The sequence below is a fragment of the Podarcis liolepis genome (assembly GCF_965112155.1).
Source record: "Podarcis liolepis genome assembly, chromosome: 12".
In the NCBI taxonomy this organism is placed as follows: Eukaryota; Metazoa; Chordata; class Lepidosauria; order Squamata; family Lacertidae; genus Podarcis; species Podarcis liolepis.
The window spans coordinates 3,246,858-3,269,957 of record NC_139563.1 but is presented as its reverse complement, the minus strand read 5'-3'; the positions used below and the strand labels follow the sequence as shown (position 1 = coordinate 3,269,957).

Below are 23,100 nucleotides of genomic sequence, written 5' to 3'. Positions count from 1 at the left end.
CAGCGAAGAGTCCCAAACAGCTGCTCCTGAACCCTTTTTGGAGGATGTATCGGTGAGAAAGGGCAAAGGTGATGGACGGGCAAAGGGGGAAAGAGAATCAATAGGGGGAGAAGGTCCTACAAAACAAATTGGCAAATTTGGAAGTGCTGCAAGATCGCTTTGTGACTGTCGAAGCCAAGCCCCTTGCAGCCACCCTAAAATCTAAGATTATAACAGCCTTTTCAGATTATATAATAATCTTACACTTATACGACAACAGTAATGAGGTGCATTGCAACAATCAAGGCAGAGCTCTATGTTCAGCTAGATCTGTATGTACATAGATGGGAAAATCATGATTGTGGTCTACGATGAAGGGTGGTATACAAATTTAGAAAATAATAATAATGCTGATGATTTGCGGTGCTCCCATATCTTCTTTCAGAGGGACTTATTGCATTTATAGTTTTATGTGGGGCTACCTTTGAATGTAAGGGACGCAGGTGGCGCTGTGGGTTAAACCACAGAGCCTAGGACTTGCTGATCAGTAGGTCGCGGTTCGAATCCCCGCAACGGGGTCAGGTCCTGTTGCTCGGTCCCTGCTCCTGCCCACCTAGCAATTCGAAAGCACGTCAAAGTGCAAGTAGATAAATAGGTACCGCTCCGGCGGGAAGGTAAAGGGCGTTTCCGTGCGCTGCTCTGGTTCGCCAGAAGCGGCTTAGTCATGCTGGCCACATGACCCAGAAGCTGTACGCCGGCTTCCTCGGCCAATAAAGCGAGATGAGCGCTGCAACCCCAGAGTCAGCCACGACTGGACCTAATGGTCAGGGGTCCCTTTACCTGTACCTTTGAAGGTGATTTGGAAACTGCAATTAATCCAGAATGCGGCAGCTAGACTGGTGACTGGGAGCGGCCGCCGAGACCACATAACACCGGTCCTGAAACATTGGCTTCCAGTACATTCCAAGCACAATTCAAAGTGTTGGTGCTGACCTTTAAAGCCCTAAATGGCCTCAGTCCTGTATATCTGAAGGAGCGTCTCCACCCCCATCGTTCTGCCCGGACACTGAGGTCCAGCTCCAAGGGTCTTCTGGCGGTTCCCTCACCGCGAGAAGTGAGGTTACAGGGAACCAGGCAGAGGCCTTCTGAGTAGTGGCACCTGCCCCGTGGAACACCCTCCCAGCAGATGTCAATAAACAACTACTATACTTTTAAAAGGCAACTGAAGGTGGCCCTGTTTAAGGAAGTTTTTAATGTCTGATGCTGTATTGTTTATAATATTCAGTCGGAAGCCGCCCAGAGTGGCTGGGGAAACCCAGCCAGATGGGCGGGGTAGAAATAATATATTGTATTATTATTATTATTATTATTTTATATCCTACCCTAGCACAGTGGCGTAGCGTGGGTTATCAGCACCCGGGGCAAGGCAAGTAATTTGTGCCCCCTAACCCTAACCCCCAGATGTTGCGCCCGGTGCGGCCGGCCCCCCCTGCACCCCCCACACTACGCCACTGCCCTAGCAATAGCGGGTGCAATAAGGCGGTTTCTGCACATGCTGCAGACGGACATGAGGGCCAGATGGGGCTTGTCAATCTGGGAAGCGAGCCCCTCTAGGAGAAGGAAGACTCTGATCCTGAACCTCCACAGCCTTGTGTGGGAGGAAACCCCCAAGGAAAAATCCATACCCACTGCCTTGAGGGATATATTTGGGACAACAAAAGGCTCGGAAGTAAGCCCTACACAAATCTGGAATGGAGTCCCTAAAACGGTTAGATGGTGCCTTGTGCACCTCCTTCCAGGAACTCCTGTAGCCAAGCCAGTGCCAAATGTCTTGCTCTGCTTTCCTTTGGACCCCATCAGTGAGACTGAGAGGGAGGTCTTGTCATCTGGGCAGCCCAGGACCTCCAGACCTACTGGCCAGGCTTGTTCCCCAGGGATGGTCACTTCTGTGCTGCTAACACAGCAAAAACAACACAGGAGGCAGCAGTTACCAGTTTGACCCCTTGTAGGCACACTCCATTGTCTCTTACAGATAGGTAGCCGTGTTGGTCTGCCATAGTCAAAATAAAAAAGTTCCTTCCAGTAGCACCTTAAAGACCAACTAAGTTAGTTCTTGGTATGAGCTTTCGTTTCTGAAGAAGTGTGCATGCACACGAAAGCTCATACCAAGAACTAACTTAGTTGGTCTTTAAGGTGCTACTGGAAGGAACTTTTTTATTTTGTCCATTGTCTCTTGAGATAGATGGATGCCCATGAATCCTACACTTTTCTGCAAGGGGCTCAAGGTGGCGTACATGGATCTCACCCTCATCATTTTAATAGGAGGAAGAAGAAGAAGAAGAAGAAGAAGAAGAAGAAGAAGAAGAAGAAGTTATTATTCATACCCCGGCCGTCTGGCTAGGTTTCCTCAGCCACTTTAATCCCCCCAACATTGCTGTCAGGTAGGTTAGACACATTGACTGGCCCAGGGAGTTCCTGGCTGAGAGTGAAACTGGTCTCTTCCAGGTCCTAGTCCATGGGTAGGCAAACAAAGGCCCGGGGGCCGGATCCGGCCCAGTCACCTTATAAATCTAGCCCGCGGATGGTCCGGGAACCAGCGTGCCTTTACATGAGTTGCATCTTTAAAAGCAGAGACATCACCTTGCCAACAAAGGTCCGTATAGTAAAAGCTATGGTTTTCCCAGTAGTGATGTATGGAAGTGAGAGCTGGACCATAAAGAAGGCTGATCGCCGAAGAATGGATGCTTTTGAATTATGGTGCTGGAGGAGACTCTTGAGAGTCCCATGGACTGCAAGAAGATCAAACCTCTCCATTCTTAGGGAAATCAGCCCTGAGTGCTCACTGGAAGGACAGATCCTGAAGCTGAGGCTCCAAGACTTTGGCCACCCCATGAGAAGAGAAGACTCCCTGGAAAAGACCCTGATGCTGGGAAAGATGGAGGGCACAAGGAGAAGGGGACAACAGAACGAGATGGTTGGACAGTGTTCTTGAAGCTACCAGCATGAGTTTGGCCAAACTGTGGGGGGCAGTGGAAGATAGGAGTGTCTGACGTGCTCTGGTCCAGGGGGTCACGAAGAGGCGGACATGACTATATGACTAAACAACAACATATACAATTAAAAAGACAACAATGGGTAAAAAGGGCAATCAAATGTCCAAGATTATCATTCAGATAGTGGCCAAAGAGGCGGACACAACTAAACAACAACAAGAAGAATGTGTCCTTTTATTTAAAATGCATCTCTGGGTTATTTGTGGGGGATAGGAATTCTTTATTTCTTTTCAAAATACAGTCCAGCCCCTCACAAGGTGTGAGGGAGAATGGACCGGCCCCCTGCTGAAAAAGTTTGCTGACCCCTGTTAAACCCACCGACTGCTGCACCACCCAATACTTATCCCAAGAGTATTATTTTAATATCATATATTGCACAGGAATAAAAGAACATGCAGTTAAGAGAATGAACACCTTCAGAAGCTATCTTAGGTTTTAACAACAGAGGTATTGTATCTAAAATACAGTGGTACCTCGGGTTAAGAACTTAATTCATTCCTGAGGTCCGTTTTTAACCTGAAACTGTTCTTAACCTGAAGCACCACTTTAGCTAATGGGGCCTCCTGCTGCCGCTGCACGATTTCTGTTCTCAACCTGAAGCAAATTCTTAACCCGAGGTAATAGTTCTGGGTTAGCGGAGTCTATAACCTGAAGCATATGTAACCTGAAACGTCTGTAACCTGAGGTACCACTGTATACTAAATTTTCCTAGGGCTACATAACACTTGGTTGCTTTTGTTGCAATAGAGTCATATGACTGGTGCTTCCCTTCTGCATCCAAGCCCTGGGATTCCAAACATTTTTACTACCTGCAAGTCTGGACCAAACCTCAGGGTGCTCATTTGAAATTGAGGATCTCCATTGCCACCTACTGATCTACCAAGATCACTGCACCGTTAATGGCATTCCCTGAAGTTGCTGTTGGCATTGGTCTATCACAGATTTATTAGAATTGTAGAATCGCATCCCCTCCAACCTTTCCCCGGTGGAAATAGGGGCATCCTAAAGAAAAGTGAGGGACGCGGGTGGTGCTGTGGGTTAAACCAGAGCCTAGGGCTTGCCGATCAGAAGGTGGGCGGTTCGAATCCCCATGACGGGCTGAGCTCCTGTTGCTCGGTCCCTGCTCCCGCCAACCTAACAGTTCGAAAGCACGTCAAAGTGCAAGTAGATAAATAGGTACCGCTCCGGCGGGAAGGTAAATGGCGTTTCCGTGCGCTGCTCTGGTTCGCCAGAAGCGGCTTAGTCCTGCTGGCCACATGACCCGGAAGCTGTGCGCCGGCTCCCTCGGCCAATAAAGCAAGATGAGCGCCGCAACCCCAGAGTCGTCCGAGACTGGACCTAATGGTCAGGGGTCCCTTTACCTGTTATGTACTGAAGTTCTCCCCCTGGGCCAGCAGGGGGATACTGTAGATAGTTATGCAAATAAGGGATCGAAAGTGACATTCAGTGATTGGATAGTTTTAGAAAATTGTTACAGTTACGTTGTACTGGAGCTCTATATAAGCAGGCTGACTGAACCCTTCAGTTCAGTTCTGTTCTGGCCTGTGAATAAACAAGAGCTGTTTGAAGAATCGCTGTGTCGTCTGATATGTTCACCCACAACTTAACATTACCTTTAAGGAAAAGTCGGACATTTTGGGATAAAATCAGAAACTGGGACTGGGCTTCTGTAAATCCAGGACTGTCCCTGGAAAATAGGGGCTGACAATGGGAAAAATTTAGAGACAACACAAAAAAGCCAGAAGGAAGGAAGGAGCGAAGTCAGCTCTTAAGAGCAAGTGTAAATGTAAAATGTAATGTAATGTGTGTGTGTGTGTGTAGTATGTACAGTGGTAAGGTGAAGGTAAAGGGACCCCTGACCGTTAGGTCCAGTCTTGGCCGACTCTGGCGTTGCAGTGCTCATCTCGCTTTATTGGCTGAGGGAGCCGGTGTACAGCTTCATGTGGCCAGCATGACTAAGCCGCTTCTGGTGAACCAGAGCAGTGTACAGAAACGCCGTTTACCTTCCCGCCAGAGCGGTACCTATTTATCTACTTGCACTTTGACGTGCTTTCGAACTGCTAGGTTGGCAGGAGCAGGGACCGTGCAACGGGAGCTCACCCCGTTGCGGGGATTCGAACTGCAGACCTTCTGATTGGCAAGTCCTAGGCTCTGTGGTTTAACCTGCAGCGCCCCCAGCGTCCATGTACAGTGGTACCTCTGGTTAAGTACTTAATTCGTTCCGGAGGTCCGTTCTTAACCTGAAACAGTTATTAACCTGAAGCACCACTTTAGCTAATGGGGTTTCCCACTGCCGTTGTATCGCCAGAACACGATTTCTGTTCTCATCCTGAAGCAAAGTTCTTAACCCGAGGTACTATTTCTGGGTTAGCGGAGTCTGTAACCTGAAGTGTCCGTAACCTGAGGTACCAGTGTACTTATAAAATTAATAAAGATTACCATGGGGGTAAAAAAAAGGAAAATAGGGTCTGGAATCCCAGAAAGGGACCCCTGAGGGTCATCTAGTCCAACCCCGCCCTGCAATGCAGGGATCCTGCGCACAGCTGTCCAGATGCGCTCCCTCAACACCTGCGCGGCCTTCAGTGGTTGCCGAACTACAACTCCCATCAGGCCCTAGCAGGAGCTGCCGGCTGCCGGGGCTTCTGGGAGTTGTAGTCCTCCGAGCGTCTCTTGGCGGCGTCCCCGGGAGCGGGAACTCCGCTTCCCGTCAGGCGCCGCGGCTTCCGGCGGGGAGTGGGCGGGGCGCCGGAAGTCGGGCCGGGCCGGAGGAGCCCCTCAGCCGCCGCCGCCGCGTCCTCTTCCTCTTCCTTCTCCTCCTGCTCCTGCTCCTGCTTGTCGGGCTGGGCTGGGCTTGGGCAGCCTCCTGGCAGGGGCCCGGCTGGTGCTGCGCCGCGTCGAGGCCGGGGGGCGAGGCCGGCGGGATGGAGGCCGTGCCCCGCATGCCCATGATCTGGCTGGACCTCAAGGAGGCGGGAGAGTTCGGCTTCCAGCAGGCCGTCAAGAAGGTGGGAGGCGCGCGGGGGGGAAGGGGGCACTATTGCAGTATTATTATTATTATTATCCCAGTGGGGGAGGGGCAGAGGCCTAAGGGGGAGGGGCAGGCAGCATTGTTATTGTTATTCTTATTCTTATTACTACTACTATTAGCCTAGTGGGGGGGGGCAGAGGCCTGGGGGAGGGCAGACAGCACTATTATTATTATTATTATTATTATTATTACTATCAGCCTAGTGGGGGAGGGGAGGGGCAGAGGCATAAGTGGGAGGGGCAGGCATTATTATTATTATTATTACTATTATTATTATCCCAGTGGGGGAGGGGCAGAGGCCTAGGGAGTAGGGGCAGGCATTATTATTATTATTATTATTATTATTATTAGCCTAGTGGGGAAGGGGAGGGGCAGAGGTGTAAGGGGGAGGGGCAGACAACATTATTATTATTATTATTATTATTATTATTATTATTTCCCAGTGGGGGAGGGGCAGAGGCCTAGGGAGTAGGGGCAGGCAGCATTATTATTATTGTTGTTGTTGTTGTTGTTGTTATTATTATCCCAGTGGGGGAGGGGCAGAGGCCTAAGGGCTAGGGGGTGGCATCATCATCATCATTATTATTATTACTACTACTACTATTAGCCTAGTGGGGAAGGGGAGGGGCAGAGGCCTAAGGGGGAGGGGCAGACAGCATTATCATCATCATTGCAGTGGTGCCCCGCAAGACGAATGCCTCGCAAGACGAATGCCTCGCTAGACGAAAGGGTTTTTCGGTTTTGCGTTGCTTCGCTAGACGAATTTCCCTATGGGCTTGCTTCGCAAGACGAAAACGTCTTGCGCTTTTTTAAAAAAGCCGCTTGAAGAGGCGCAGTTGCGACGGACCGTGCTTTGCAAGACGAAAAACATCGCAAGACGAAAAGACTCGCGGAACGAATTCTTTTCGTCTTGCGAGGCACCACTGTATTATTATTAGCCTAGTGGGGGCGGGGTGGGGAAGAGGCAAAGGCCTAGGAGGTATGAGGTAGGGGCAGGCATAATAATAAAAATAATAATGCCTAGTAGTTGTCAAACTTTCCCCCCTGCTCTGGGGCCACACTTTCGAACCAACAATTTTGCTTGCCGATTTTTTTTTTTTTTTTTATAGATAAGGAACACATTGGAAAACAGGGGTGGGGGACTCTGAGCAGTGCTTGATTTATAACATAGAATACAACTACTTTAGAATATCATCCCGGGACATCCAGGAAGCATAGAGCAATGCACAAGCGGCATGAATCTTTCCCAAAGTATAATTATATGTTATATTATCATTCTCGAAATATGGTTATATATTATACTGTACTGCAGTGCAATGTTTTAACAGTTTCCTGGATTGCCCTTGGACCTTCCTGCCCTTGACCACACCCTTTGAGAAGCCTTCAAGCCGAAGGTCCAGGGTGGGTTAGCAACACAGCACCAAAAAGGGGGAGGTTCAGAACAATTCCCAGTTATTTGGTGGGTCCTAAAAACATACCCCTCAAGTGCTAAGGTATGGTTCTGGGGAGGAGGCTGAGTATTTTCTTGATATGGAGCCCTGAGCATAAGAAAGTGGGGCCTATTGTTATTGTTTGTTTATTGCTTGCATGTGGGGACCTCTCTGTGTGCTGTTGTGGAGCAAGCGGTTGGTGATGGTTTGGGGAGCAGTAAGTTGAGGAGTGCAATCTCAAAACCTGAGATTCGCTGGACTAAGGGGTTTCTGACCTAAACGAAGGAACTGAGTGTGCTCCCTTGATGTGATGGTTGATCATTCTTGAGAAATCAGGGTCAAGGAATTGGGAGCAGGCCTTGATGTGCATTTTGGTGGGAGGGGAAGGCTCGTTGGGATAGGAAGGAAGGTTGCGAGGCGTGACGGGTGATGACTGAGAGTGTGGGAGAAAATGTGGGTGTGTTTAGGGCCGTTAGTCTCGACAAACAATCTCCAGGCTCATCTTCTGAACTCCTGACTCAGTCTCTTTAATTGGGCTGCTCTTCTGCCCCCAATGAATGACTTAGCACACTTTGTGCCTGCCATTCTCTTTGTCTCCATATCTGCCTAGATCCAAATTATATTCAGTTGCTCTGTCACATACACTTTCCTTGCCACATCCAATTAATAATCTTGTGCCCGTTGTAGCCTCTTCAAGTTGGCAGTGGCCTGATGCACGTAGCCCCTGGGCCAGCCTTCCCTGACCTTTGTTGTTTAGGCGTTTAGTCATGTCCGCCTCTTCGTGACCCCCTGGACCAGAGCATGCCAGGCCCTCCTGTCTTCCACTGCCTCCCGCAGTTTGGTCAAACTCATGCTGGTAGCTTCGAGAACACTGTCCCACCATCTCGTCCTCCGTCGTCCCCTTCTCCTTGTGCCCTCCATCTTTCCCAACATCAGGGTCTTTTCCAGGGAGTCTTCTCTTCTCATGAGGTGGCCAAAGTCTTGAAGCCTCAGCTTCTACTGTCTTCCATTTTTTGGGGGACTACAGTTATGCCTGCTGGGGCTGATGGGAGTTGTAGTCCTAGGGAACAGAAGTTCATTAAATGGATGAACTCTCTTGCGCAGGCATCCCCCAAACTCGGCCCTCCAGATGTTTTGGCACTACAACTCCCATGATCCCTAGCTAACAGGACCAGGGGTCAGGGGTGATGGGAGTTGTATTCCCAGACATCTGGAGGGCCGAGTTTGGGGGTTCCTGCTCTTGTGCCATGGAAGCAGCACCTTGTGCTTGGAGAAGAGAATTTTAAAAAGAAACCCACAATGGGTTCCTTAGGTTCTGACAGAGTGACTCTTAGCAAATGTTCTCCAAAACGTCTCAAGTCTCTGGATGTTGATGTACTACTGACTTCAAGATCAAAAATGAGCAGTGTAAGGTGTATTTGTAATAACCAGAGGTTATAGGGTGGTATACAAATTTAGAATAATAATAATAATAGGCACTGCAACTTGACTCCTAAGTCAGTCACCAGCCATTGAGCAAATAGGATTGTGGGCCATCAATAAAATAAAATAATAAAATAAAATAAAATGGAGGGTGACGTAGCCAGGCAAAAGTCATACAAGTGGGAGACAGAGTGAGAGCACTTTCTGCTTGCCATTATTAAGGATATTGACATTAAGGACCACTTTGAGGTTTTCTACAGTCAAGTGGCATATAAATGCTATGAAATGAACATCGCCCTTCTTTTTGGAAAATGGGCTTCAGTCTGATAGTAACCCCAAGATTCTTTGGGAAAATCTGAAGCAGTTAAGAGGTTTATGTGGTTCCATCCAAAGCCATTCAAATAACAGTCAGCTTCCTATAATGTAAAAATGGCACCAATAATTGGGAAATGTTGGGGATCCTATGGGACAAGGAAGTACAAGCAAAATACCCAATTCCTTCCTGTTCTTCTTACCTGCTCTCTAGTCAGAGTCTATTCAGTAGGGTTTCGGTTGGGCATCTCCAACTGCAATGCCTTCTGTAGCTGCTTGGTTTCGCAAGCGAGCGCGGCAAAACCCATAAGTATACATTTCCGGGTTTGCCACATTCGCAACTCAAAAGTTACATTACCTTCACTGTACAGTGGTAGTTCGGGTTAAGTACTTAATTCGTTCCGGAGGTCCATTCTTAACCTGAAGCACCACTTTAGCTAGTGGGGCCTCCCGCTGCCACCATGCCAGCGCCGGGCGTTTCTGTTCTCATCCTGAAGCAAAGTTCTTAACCCGAGGTACTATTTATGGGTTAGCGGAGTGTGTAACCTGAATCGTATGTAACCCGGGGTACCACTGTATTACATCAGGAGCGTTCTTGGTAATTTCTCATGTGTTTATACTTATTTCATACCCTTGGAAAGCTCCTAACGCAGCGTCCCCAGAAGTTGTACTGTAATAAAAGCAATAATTGAAAAACAGCTTCAAGCAGTAAAATTCCCCAGGCATCTCTGATGGGCAGTGTTGCCTGGATCTGCCTGTGTCGTCGCTTCTGCTCAGAAGGAAAGGGGCTGAGTCATAGTCTGCTGATGGCTGGTGCTGCCGTTCCTGTTTCTCACTGTGGAAAATGACTGTGTGTGCATGCATGCGCATAGGAGGCAGAGATCACACAGGGTGCAAAGTCTCTGAGCCAGGAAAATGCTTTGTGCAGTGGTACCTCGGGTTAAGAACTTAATTCGTTCTGGAGGTCCGTTCTTAACCTGAAACTGTTCTTAACTTGAAGCACCACTTTAGCTAATGGGGCCTCCTGCTGCTGCCGTGCCACGGGAGCATGATTTCTGTTCTCATCCTGAAGCAAAGTTCTTAACCCGAGGTACTATTTCTGGGTTAGCGGAGTCTGTAACCTGAAGCATCTGTAACCCTGTACTTAAAACAAAGTACACTGTACTTAAAACAAAATTTAAAAAATCCTTCCAGTAGCACCTTAGAGACCAACTAAGTTAGTTCTTGGTATGAGCTTTCGTGTGCATGTACACTTCTTCAGATACACTGAAACAGATGTCACCAAACCCTTATATATAGTGAGATGGTGGGGAGGGGTATTATTCAGAAGGGTTGTGGGAAAGCTTATACCAATAACAAACTTAAAGGTAAAGGGACCCCTGACCATTAGGTCCAGTCGTGACAGACTCTGGGGTTGCGGCGCTCATCTCGCTTTATTGGCTGAGGGAGCTGGCGTACAGCTTCCAGGTCATGTGGCCAGCAGGACTAAGCCGCTTCTGGTGAACCAGAGCAGCACACGGAAACGCCCTTTACCTTCCTGCCGGAGCGGTACCTATTTACAGTGGTGCCTCGCAAGACGAAATTAATCCGTTCCGCGAGTCTCTTCGTCTTGCGGTTTTTTCGTCTTGCGAAGCACGGCTATTAGCGGCTTAGTGGCTATTAACGGCTTAGCGGCTTTAAGAAAAAGGAAGCGAACTCGCAAGACGTTTCGTCTTGCGAAGCAAGCCCATAGGGAAATTCGTCTTGCAGAACAACTCAAAAAACAGAAAACTCTTTCGTCTTGCACGTTTTTCGTCTTGCACGTTTTTCGTCTTGCGAGGCATTCGTCTTGCGAGGCATTCGTCTTGCGAGGTACCACTGTATGTACTTGCACTTTGAGGTGCTTTTGAACTGATCGACAAGTCCTAGGCTCTGCGGTTTAACCCACAGCGCCACCCGCAACCCATTTAATAACAAACTTAGTTGGTCTCTAATGTGCTACTGGAAGGAATTTTTTTATTTTGACTACGGCACGGCAGACCATCACGGCTACCTGCTTTGTACTTGAGAGGGGAGAGTGGTCTCCTGGCTGGCCGCTGGGAGACCAGGATGCTTGTATAATCCAACTATGCGGCTCCATTTCTATTTATATTATATCCACATGCAAATCTCCCTTGGCTGTGGATCACAGTGGCTTTGTTCCGGCCTTGATTTTCCCAGCTGCGAAAAGGGTGTAAGAGGGATTTGTTTTACTCCGTGGCGGTCAGGATGAAGTACATTGCAAATCAAAGGCCCTGCGTAAGGCAGGCAGCTTCCCTGGACGCCTGAGTTGGCTCTTTGCTTCCCAACACGACGAGGCCTCTTTTCTGGACTGCAGAACACCTGTTCCCTGAGCAAAGAATGTGGCTTTTCTGGCCTGACCTGTTGGGATCTGGTGTTGACAGAGCAGGGAACGGTCTCCGGGAAGCTGTGAGGACGGTAAATGGATATGAGGACAAGATCCGTAGTTTGGATTTTATTCATTTTACTTTTGTATCTCACCTTTTCTGCAAGGAGCTCTAAGTGGCACACATATTTCTTCCCCCTATCTCAGTTTATCCCCACAACAGCCCCGTGAGGTAGACTAGGCTGAGGATGAGTGACTGGCCTAAGGGCACACCCAGTGAGCGTCACATGGGGATTTGATTGATTGATTGATTTTATTGGAATTTAATTTACAACATAACACAACCCCACCCCCCAATACACATTAAATGTGAACATAACATACAACAATACAAACAACCAAATAAAAGACTTCCTTTATCCTGCATCTGGCCTCCTGATTTACTTCTTATAAACTCTGTCCTTTTTGAATATTTATTAGGATTTTTCTAATTATAACTTAAATATCCACAAAGTTCCCTGCAGACATTAATCGAAACAAGTCCAGTATGTATTTTAGGGCACTTCACACGGGGATTTGAACCCCAGTCTCCCAGTCCCTAGCCCAGGGGTCAGCAAACTTTATCAGCAGGGGGCCGGTCCACTGTCCCTCAGACCTTGTAGGGGGCCGGGCTATATTTTGGAAAAAATAATAATAATAATGAATGAATTCCTGTGCCCCACAAATAACCCAGAGATGCATTTTAAATAAAAGGACACATTCTGTTGTTGTTGTTTAGTCATTTAGTCATGTATGTCCGACTCTTCGTGACCCCATGCACCAGAGCACGCCAGACACTCCTGTCTTCCGCTGCGTCCTGCAGTTTGGTCAAACTCATGCTGGTAGCTTCGAGAACACTGTCCCGCCATCTCGTCCTCTGTCGTCCCCTTCTCCTTGTGCCCTCCATCTTTCCCAACATCAGGGTCTTTTCCAGGGAGTCTTCTCTTCTCATGAGGTGGCCAAAGTCTTGGAGCCTCAGCTTCACGATCTGTCCTTCCAGTGAGCATTCAGGGCTGATTTCCTTCAGAATGGAGAGGTTGGATCTTCTTGCAGTCCATGGGACTCTCAAGAGTCTCCTCCAGCACCAGAATTCAAAAGCATCCATTCTTCGGCGATCAGCCTTCTTTATGGTCCAGCTCTCACTTCCTAGGTTTGCCTACCCATGCCCTAGCCCGATTCTTTAACCACCACACCACAGCGGCTTTCTGTGGAGGGAAGCTGGTTATAAGTGGGGACCGAGGGCTCTCTTCTGTTGGAGTCCTGTGAGAAAAGAAAGCTAGAAAACGTGCTCATCCTTTTGGCTCATATCCACCAGGAGCCATGCTATGTTCTGTATTGTGGGCCTCATCCTGTGGAACTCTCTTCCAGTTGGGGGTCAGACAGGCCACCACTTTGTTTGACAAGTACCATCACTGTCCAAGACGCCTTTTCAGCAAAGTGATGGATAGTGGCAGGTCAGCTGCAGACACTCTTGAACTAGGGTTGCCATATTTCAAAAAGTGAAAATCAGGACAAAAAAGCTGTTGAGCTTTTTTTTGGGGGGGGAGCAAAGTTGTTGAGCAAAATCTCCAAAAAGAGAGAGGAAGTTTTGCCCTATTTTTAAGGAAATTCGCCAAAATCTACACTTCTGAAATGGGTTACCATACGTCCGGGTTTTCCCGGACATTTCAGCAATTTTCCACCCGGATGCTGTTTACGATGGACGAGTCGCTGCTACGTCTGGAAAATTCCAGACATATGGTAGCCCTATCTTGAACGCAGCTGGTTATCTTGAAGTGCTGCAGGCCTGGGTTTGGAGAGTCACCTGGTGATAAAGGAGAGGCAGGGCCTTCTTGGTGATGGCACCTCTGGAATACCCTCATCACCCTTGGGTGCATCAGTACCCTCAGCCTCAGGTGGCTGTAGGGAGCTTGAAACACCTCTCAAACTTACCCAGTTATTTCCTGTACTCCGATCTTCAAATGCCAGATTTTTGCTTTGTACACTGCTTGGTTGTGTTTCTAATATGCAGTTGTTTTCTGTTCGTTAATCTTGCTTTCATCTTGTTTTGCTTTAGAAAATTTTAATGAACGTTGTTGGTATTAATTTTATATAAAGGGCTTAGAGATCACATTCACCCGGTGCACTACCAGCTGCACTGGCTCCTGGTGGAGTACAGGATCAGGTTCAAGGTTTTGACCTTTATAGCCCTATACGGCCTAGGACCCTCGTACCTACAGGACCACCTCTCCTGGTATGTCCCACGGAGGACCTTACGGTCTTCAAACAAAAACATCTTGGAGGTCCCAGGCTACAGGGAGGTTAGGCTGGCCTCAACCAGAGCCAGGGCTTTTTCAGCTGTGGCCCCGATCTGGTGGAACGCTCTGTCCCAAGAGACTAGGGCCCTGCGGGACTTGACATCTTTCTGCGGGGCCTGCAAGACAGAGCTGTTCCACTAGGCCTTTGGCCAGGTCACAGCCTGACTCCCTCCTTTGGCAATCTTCACAGGACTCTAGCCCAATGGTTGCCATTAATTTAATTTTGAATTGATTTTAGAATGCTGTGTTCCTTTTATTTTATTGCTCGACTTCGGCTGGGGAGGGTGGGATATAAATAAAAGTTTATTATTTAATTATTATTACTATATTATATGTTCAATGAATAAATGAATACATTTCCTTCCTTCCCCCTATGCTAGTTTGTCCTGAAGAACTATGGTGAAAATCCAGAGAACTACAATGAAGAGTTGAAGAAGCTGGAGCAGCTGAGGCAGGTGAGGACATACGTGGTTCTCCTCCAACCCTCCTCTTCCTCTCGGTGATGGTGACGCGGGTTTACTTGGTTCACATGATGTAGTGCTGCCCACCAGGACCTTCAGGAGTCCGTAAGAGGGGAAACTGAGGCAGAGAGAAGCGGATTGGGGAGGCAGTCTTGCTTTAAAATCTTCATTTCTTTTAAAATACATGTCACTTTTCTTCTGAGTTGTTATTTATTGAATTTATTAGCCACTTTTTTTTACCAAGGTAACACAGAACAACTCAAAAAAAACCACCGCAGGACAAAAAAACCCTCTGAAAGGCAGTCTTGTTTTAAAAAGGCTGGATTAGAACACCCCACCCTCTCAAGGAGGCCACCGATAGTTAAAAGCTGAAGGCCTGGAGAAAAAGAAATGTTTTTCCTTAGTGCCTAAAGATATGTAATGATGGTGCCAGGGGAAACTCCCTGGGGAATGCTTTCCACAAGCAGGGAACCACCACAGAAAAGGCCCTGTTCTCATGTTGCTATCCTCCGCATGTCACATGAAGAAGGATCTCATGAGCTCCCAGTATGTTTCCAAGCACAGTTCAAAGTGTTGCTGCTGACCCTAAACGGCCTCGGTCCAGTATACCTGAAGGAGCGTCTTCACCCCCATCGTTCAGCCCGGACACTGAAGTCCAGCTCCGAGGGCCTTCTGATGGTTCCCTTCCTGTGAGAAGTGAGGTTACAGGGAACCAGGCAGAGGGCCTTCTCGGTAGTGGCGCCCTCCCTGTGGAACGCCCTCCCATCAGATGTCAAGGAAATAAACAACTATCTGACTTTCAGAAGACATCTGAAGGCAGCCCTTTTTAGGGAAGTTTTTAAAGTTTGATGTTTGCTGAGTTTTTATTACATTGGAAGCCACCCAGAGCGGCTGGGGCAACCCTGTCAGATGGGCACAGTATAAATAATAAAATTATTATTATTATAAAAGCAAAGGTAAAGGACCCCTGACAGTTAAGTCCAGCCGCGAACGACTCGGGTTGCGATGCTCATCTCGCTTTACTGGCCGAGGGAGCCGACGTTTATCCAAAGACAGTTTTTCTGGGTCATGTGGCCAGCATAACTAAGCTGCTTCTGGTGAAACCAGAGTGGCGCATGGAAACGCCGTTTACCTTTCTGCCTAATTATCTACTTGCACTTTGACGTGCGTCCGAACTGCTAGGTTGGCAGGAGCAGGGACCGAGCAATTATTATTATAGGTGTGGTTAATAATATTATATTTTATATACGTATTATATAATAATATTACATTATTGTTGCTGTTATTTAGTCCAAGGCAGCTCTGAAGCTGCCTTGAGGTGAGCTCAGTTTGAAGGCATTTTCATGGGAATTTTTAGCCACTGAGGTGCTCATACAATAGGACTTTCCCATCAGGGTTGTGCTTCCCAGGCAGAGCTTTTTGCACTGTGTGCGCGTGGTTTTTATTTTTGAAATGTGATCATGCTTCCCGAAGGGATAGTGGTCACTGTCGGCAGTTGCCTTGTGACCTCAGCACATCCTGCTGTCCGGAGCCCTCAACCTTTCCGAGCACAATTCAGAGTGTTGGTGCTGACCTTTAAAGCCCTCAGTCCAATGTACCTGAAGGAGCGTCTCCACCCCCATCGTTCTGCCCGGACACTGAGGTCCAGCTCCGAGGGCCTTCTGGCGGTTCCCTCATTGCGAGAAGCAAAGCTACAGGGAACCAGGCAGAGGGCCTTCTCGGTGGTGGCGCCCGCCCTGTGGAACGCTTTCCCATCAGATGTCAAAGCGATAAACAACTACCTGACATTCAGAAGACATCTGAAGGCAGCCTTGTTCAGGGAAGTTTTTAATGAGTGACATTTTAGTGTATTTTTGGTCTTTGTTGGAAGCCGCCCAGAGTGGCTGGGGAAACCCAGCCAGATGGGCGGGGTACAAATAATAAATTACTACTACTACTACTACTACTTTTTATTATTAAATAAAATTTATTAGTATTTCCCACACATGAAAAATATCAAAAAATAACAACACACAACAAGTTTTTAATGTGTGATATTTTAGTGTATTTTTGGTTTCTGTGGAAGCCGCCCAGAGTGGCTGGGAAACCCAGCCAGATGGGCGGGGTACAAATAATAAATTATTATTATCTTTATTATTAACCTGACTCCTGTCCCTTTCCTCTCCCCTCCCAGAACGCCGTCAACGTGCCCAGGGACTTCGAAGGCTGCAGCATCCTGCGCAAGTACTTTGGGCAGCTGCACTACCTGCAGAGCCGCATCCCGATGGGAGCAGAGCATGAGGCAGCCGTCCCCATTACCTGGTGAGCCAGCTGCAGGGGGAAGAGGCGATGGCTGAGGAGCTGAGCCTTGCCACTTAGCAGAGCTGGCTTTGAGGTTAAGCCAAAACTGGAACAAGTGGGGTTGGGGCTTCTCCCGCTCTGCGCATGGACCACAGAGGGGACCCTCCACCACAGTGTTTCTCAAACATGGGTCTCCAGCTGCTGTTGGGACTGCAACTCCCATCTTCCCTGACCACTGGTCCTGCTGGCAAGGGATGATGGGAGTTGTAGTCCATAACAACAGCCGGAGACCCAACACTGCTCTGCAACTTGGGCGCTCCCTGGAATGTAGCACATTCTCTCCACTGGGTATTTCTTTCTATTTTGGAAGGGGAGCCCAAAGGGGAGGGGGGAAGGGTGCAGAGTAATGAAGCAATAGCAGAAATGGAGGACCTGGAAGGCTTGTTGGTTATGCCCCACCTCTGTGGTTAGAGGCAGTAATTCTCCTTGGTTCCAGTTTCTGGAAACTGCAGAAGCGGAGAGTTGCTCTTGTGTTCGAATCCTGCTTGCAGGTTCCTCACAGGCATCTGATTGGCCACTGTGAGAAGAGGATGGTGGACTCATTGTTGAGGGGAAGTGCGTGGAACAGGTCTCGGTGTTTCAATTTCTGGGAATGGAGCTGAGAGATGCCCTAACCTGGGGAGAAAACAGCAAAGACCTGATGAAGAGAGCACAGCAGAGGTTATATTTTCTGAGAATCCTCCGGAAAAACAATCTCTCAAAGGACCTGTTAATGGCATTTTACCATTGCACTGTGGAGAGTGCATTAACTTATGGTCTCTGTGTGTGGTTTGGGAGCTGCACAGTCAGGGGAAAAACAATGCTGTCCAGGGTTGTAAAGACTGCGGAGAGAATCATTGGGTGCACTCTTCCCACCTTGGATCAAATCTATGCTTCCAGGTGCCATAAGAAAGCTGCAGAGATAGCGCAGGATAGTGAACACCCCGGAAATGATCTCTTTCAGCTTCTGCCTTCTGGAAGAAGGTACAGGGTTATAAAGACTAGGGCTAGCTGCCTGAGAAACAGTTTCTATCCAAATGCGATTTTGGTTTTAAACGCAGTGTAAGGTAGTCTCTGTGTGAGTACCGTATTTTTCGCTCTATAGGACGCACTTTTTCCCCTTCAAAAATGAAGGGGAAATGTGTGTGCGTCCTATGGAGCAAAGACGCCATAGCCCCGCGACCCTCTCCCGGCTGGAGAGGTGACGTGCGGCTATGGCAGGAGCCACTCCGCTGCACCTTTCCGCTGCTCCCTGACCTGCTCTTTGGGGCTGGTGGTGGGCTTCCCCCCGCCAGCCCCAAAGAGCAGGTCGAAAGGAACCTGCAGCCTGGAGAGCGAGAGGGGTCAGTGCACACCGACCCCTCTCGCTCTCCAGGCTTCCAAGGTAGCCACCTGAACGCACCTTAAACGGCACCTTGTTTTAGAGCGGGAAAACAAGAGGGGGAAAGTTCTCCCCCTCTCTGCGCAGCGCCTCCTGCCACTTCACTGAAGGGGCGCTGGGCAGAGAGGGGGAGAATTTTTTTTCTTGTTCTCCCCCCTCTAAAACAAAGTGCGTCCTATTGTCCGGTGCGTCCTATGGTGCGAAAAATACGGTATATTGTATTCAATTATGGGGTATCAAACTTTTTAGGGGGATAACCAGGCTGGGATAGCTGGGATAGCAGGCTTATGGGTTTTTGAATGTCTGATGTAGATTTTTTCAATTTCGTTGTTCTGTATGGGACAATGACAATAAAGATTATTGCATCGTAGAGGGGCCAATCGTCTGATCCAGCAGGGTTCTTCTCAAGCTGTGACCTTCTTGTTTGGCGACAGACAGCTGGGGGAAGGATGAGTGAATGGCTAGAGATGTGGAGGCTGTTGAAAAGAATAAGCTAGCAAGATAGCAGTCTTCAAGACAGGAGTGGGGAAACCAGCCTCTGTCCGGGCTAGGAGCTTGAAGGAGATTTGAGAAGTGATAGGGATCAACTGCAGAGATTTGGGAAGTGGGAATCGGTGGTGGGCGCGAGACGAAGCAGCATGTTTTCTTATTCCCCCTCCGGGGAGTTGGCAAGCACAGCAGCTCTGAGTTGTTTTCACGCAGGAGATGTGGCCCTTTTATGAGTCATGCGCCATCAGCCCAAAGGGGGCCCGTCCAGTTCGGCATCCTGTCCTCACAGTGGCCAACTAGATGCCTGTGCAAAACTCGCATGCGGTACCTGAGCACAAGATTCACTCTCCTCTCCTATGGCTGCCAACTCCAGCTCCATACACCCCAAGCAGGAGGGTGTTTTGTTGGGCTGGGCCTCCGAGCGCCTATTCAGTGCCCCAACTGGGCGCTTTGCTGGAAAAAGGCCCGTGCATTGGGACACGTTCCGCTCAGCCCCCGCAATGGCCCCCTCTGTTTGCAGGACTGAGATCTTCTCCGGCAAGACGGTGACGCACGAGGACATCAAATATGAGCAGGCCTGCATCCTGTATAATCTGGGTAAGGACTGTTCGGCCAGCTGGACCTGTGACTGCATCTCTGTTTCCAGGAGGCGAAAGGGGCTTCGGGGAGGAATTGTTGGGATGTGTCCAAGGGAACGGGGGCATTTCGCAGGCCCCCAGCTGGCTCCAGCCCAGACGAACTCTGGTCCTTTGGAACAGCATCAAACAGCGACTCACAGCTTGAGCATGCCTTAACCAGCAGAGTGAATAACAAGCAACAGAAGTGGCGGACAGAGGCATATGTAAAGCATATTTGCAAGCAGTTTATTCAGCATAGTTCAGGACAAAGAAAACATGTCTGCTCTCTTTCATGTCCAAGAGCAGGAAGCATAAGCAAAAGCTATACACAAACGGAAGTTCCCAGCAAGCTGTGCTGGAGACTAAACAGTCATGTGACATACAACAATCATGTCTCTTCCTTTTAAGGTGGAACGGAACATCAGTAGCCTAACAGGAATGACTAAAGGATCATTCCAGCAAAAAGTATATTCACAGCAGCAGCCAAGGATGTTTTGCTGGCAAATAATCGGCAAGTCTTTCTTGGCTGATGTGGCGACAGCCGTGTCTGCCTTTGCATCCATGAGTCTAGGCTGCTTCTGCGTTCTTCCTCAGCCTTCCCCCAAGAAGGTGCCTTCCAGATGTTTTGGACTACAACACCCATGAGCCCCAGGCAGCACAGCTGTTACGGGGCTAGCGATGGCTGCTTTAATGAAATTACTCTCAAAGAGAGGCAGGAGCTAGTAGCGAGCCTCTTTTCATCACTGCCTCTGGCTTCCCTTGTCATTTAAGTCCTCTGGCACGTGGAGAGGGCTTGGGAGAAAGGCAAAGTTTGCTCTGACTTACTCTCCTAACAGCAGTGGAAGTGGGAGGGTGTTGCGGTGCCCCCCTTGCCAGTGAGCTGGAATGCGTACTTACCCTTTGGTAAGTGGATTTATGGGTGCTTGGCTGCACCTTTCTCTTAGGAGCGCTGGACCTCTGGAGCACGTCAGCCCCCCTCCCCATGCTGCAGTATCTGTGCTAGGTTTTGTGCGACTAGCACCGGAATTGTGGTTCAGCGCTGTGTGCTGCAGAGACTGGTTCAAAAAGTGTGAGTGGCGTAGGGTGGAAGCTGAGAATATTAAGGGCATTTCCAGCGGTTGGAGGGGAACGCTCTGTGTTTAATTTACACTATTTGTGCAGGCCAGAGAGCAGCTCCTCCGGCTGCAGAACGTGGCTTACCATAGCTCAGAATCGGTGCATGCTTCTGTGTTTCTCAGAAGACCACTTGCCAGTGGTCAGCAAATATTTTATCCAGGCGGCCACCTGTCCCAGCCCCAAATGAAAGATGGGCTCATTTCTGACCTTGTGCTAAGCTTTGGAAGCACTGAAATTGTCGCCTTATTGGAGTTCACCGATTGGGTCTGCATTGCTCCCGGACAGGAGGAAGGGAGTCAAATGACACCAAGGGTTGGTTCAGAGAAAGAGTTCTTTATTTCTGCTCTCCGGAACAGCAGAAAGGCACCTGCGTGGTCAGTCCACAGCAAGTCCAAAGAAATGAGAAATTTCATGCCGTATATATATCCTCCAGGCACCCTCTCACCCTTCCCCAGGAATTCAGCCACATCAGCTTGTCCACGCAGGTTGACATCACAGATGTTCCTGCTCCGGCACTCTTCACCATAAAAGGGATTTCCTTCCTGTACTCCTGACCATAAAAGGCTTTTCCTTCCTACACTCTTATCTTGGAGCAAGAGGTCACCAACTCCAAGAACACACTCTGGCGCTGTTCCCAGGCTAGGTCTGAGCGTCAGTGTGGTCAGGATGTAGGATAAGACCTAGACGTGTCATCCCTGTTCTACTGGAGCAGCCAAGGCCATCCTTGCCGTCATGAACTGATAAAGGAGAGGGCTCTGAGCACTTGTTTATACAACCGGGTTTTTGTTTATACATTGACTCAGAGCTCAAGTTAATGGATTTTAGCTAAGGAAAAATAGGGATTTTGGTGCCTGTTTTAAACTGCCTGCACAGTCAGTTTTGGGTTTGGGAAACCCATTCCTTCAAAATCAGGGTGGTGACCACAATCTTTGGCTGACTGCTAAGGCAAGTTAAAATATAAGGATGGGTTTTTAGGGGGTGGATGTTGCTCTGCTCTAAGAAGCCACATTGTGTTGTCTAATGCAGTGATTTCCTTGTCCCAGCTCGATCGTTTCTGATTTGCTTTGGATTTCTGTGCAATTCTGACATTCCTCACCTGCTTGAAGAGTAGCGCAGACTAAAAAAATATGACCTTTAGAACCCACAGAGCACCAGTGCTTTCCTACTGCCTGAGCCTCCTGCTCTGACGGTCCACGTTGCATTGCCTCCTGGAAGATTGGCTGCTTTGGGCTGGCCCGTCTGCAACCAAGGAGACTTCAAAGCAGCCTTTTGCCAATCTGGTGCCTTCCAGACGTTTTCGACCGCAGCTCCCCTCAGCCCCAGCCATCCTTGGAAGTCGTGGTCCATAAGATCTGGAGGGCGCTGTTAGGATATAGTTCCGTTCCACCTTAAAAGGGAACAGGCTGTTGCGTGTCACATGCCTGTTTACTTCCAGCACTTGGTGGGAACTTCCGTTTGTATATAGCTTTTGTGTTACTGCTCTTTTGCTGGAGACGAAGGGAAGCAGACATGTTTTCCTTTGTTCCGGAACTATGCTGAATAAAATGCTGTACATTATGCTTGCACATCTCTGTCTGCCTCTTCTGCTGTGAGGTGATTTACACACACTGCTGACAGAGCATACACGAGTCTCTAAACTTATCTGAGGCTCGTGTCGCTGTTTGATGCTGTTCCAAGAGAGACCGGCTGCCGGCCGGTGGCTGGAGCCAGCTGGGGGCCTGCCTGATGCCCCCGACTTCCTGGCAGTATCCCAACAGGTAAGAGGTTGGCAAACTCTGCTTCATTGAGTATCTTTGCATGTTTCTGTGTTTTGTCTTGTTGCCTGCACTGAACCTTCTAGGACTGGGCAGGTTAGAAATGTAAGTGGCGATACTTTGAGACTCTCATCTAACGGGGTGGGGAGAGGCACCAAAATATTTAGAAGCAGCCTTCTGGACACCTGTGTGCTTGTCTGGCCTTGCCACGTTCTTTCTGGGAAAGGTCTGAGCTGGGTTGTAGAGAGCTTTTTGTGTAGCTCTGGGAGACAATAGAGGCCCTGTTCTTCCTGGCTGCGGCAGATCGTGGGCATGTCATCTCGCTCATCCCCTGCAGTGGGAATAGCCTGGTGGGAGGAGGGTACAAGAAGCAGCTGCCTCTTGCCATGTCTGCCTGAAGGGGATGATTGGCCAAGGAGTCTGTTCTGAAAAGGGGCGTCTCTATTCCCAGCTCCTTGGCCCAGACTGCAAGGGTTTGAGAGCAGCCTCGTTCCAAGATTTACTGTATTTTTCACTCTATAAGAGGCACCAGACCACAAAATGCACCTAGTTTTTGGAGGAGGAAAACAAGAAAAAAATTATTCTGAATCTCAGAAGCCAGAACAGCAAGAGGGATCGCTGCGCAGTGAAAGCAGCGATCCCTCTTGCTGTTCTGGCTTCTGGGATAGCCGCGCAGCCTGCATTCGCTCCATAAGACGCACACACATTTCCCCTTACTTTTTAGGAGGGAAAAAGTGAGTCTTATAGAGCAAAAAATGTGGTAAATCTCTCAACCGTCAGAGCAACTGTGTACTTGGTCAATTTTCATTGGGGGACAGGTTCCCTGACAAAATAAAAAAATTCCTTCCAATAGCACCTTAAAGACCAACTAAGTTAGTTCTTGGTATGAGCTTTCGTGTGCATGCACACTTCTTCAGATACACAGTGTGTATCTGAAGAAGTGTGCATGCACACGAAAGCTCATACCAAGAACTAACTTAGTTGGTCTTTAAGGTGCTATTGGAAGGAATTTTTTTATTTTGACTATGGCAGACCAAC

The 23,100-nt window shown here is 48.6% G+C and overlaps 1 protein-coding gene across 1 annotated transcript in view; it reads left to right on the top strand.

The window, feature by feature from the left end:
• Positions 1-5,805: 5,805 nt before the first annotated feature.
• The window catches only part of PTPN23 (protein tyrosine phosphatase non-receptor type 23), a 61,907-nt gene continuing 44,612 nt past the window's right edge, over positions 5,806-23,100 (top strand). Inside the window, exons 1-4 of the mRNA XM_083466578.1 lie at positions 5,806-6,037; positions 14,306-14,380; positions 16,560-16,687; positions 19,096-19,172. Coding sequence (XP_083322704.1) covers positions 5,954-6,037; positions 14,306-14,380; positions 16,560-16,687; positions 19,096-19,172 — 364 coding nt within the window. The 5' untranslated portion in view covers positions 5,806-5,953. The remainder of the gene's footprint in view (positions 6,038-14,305; positions 14,381-16,559; positions 16,688-19,095; positions 19,173-23,100) is intronic.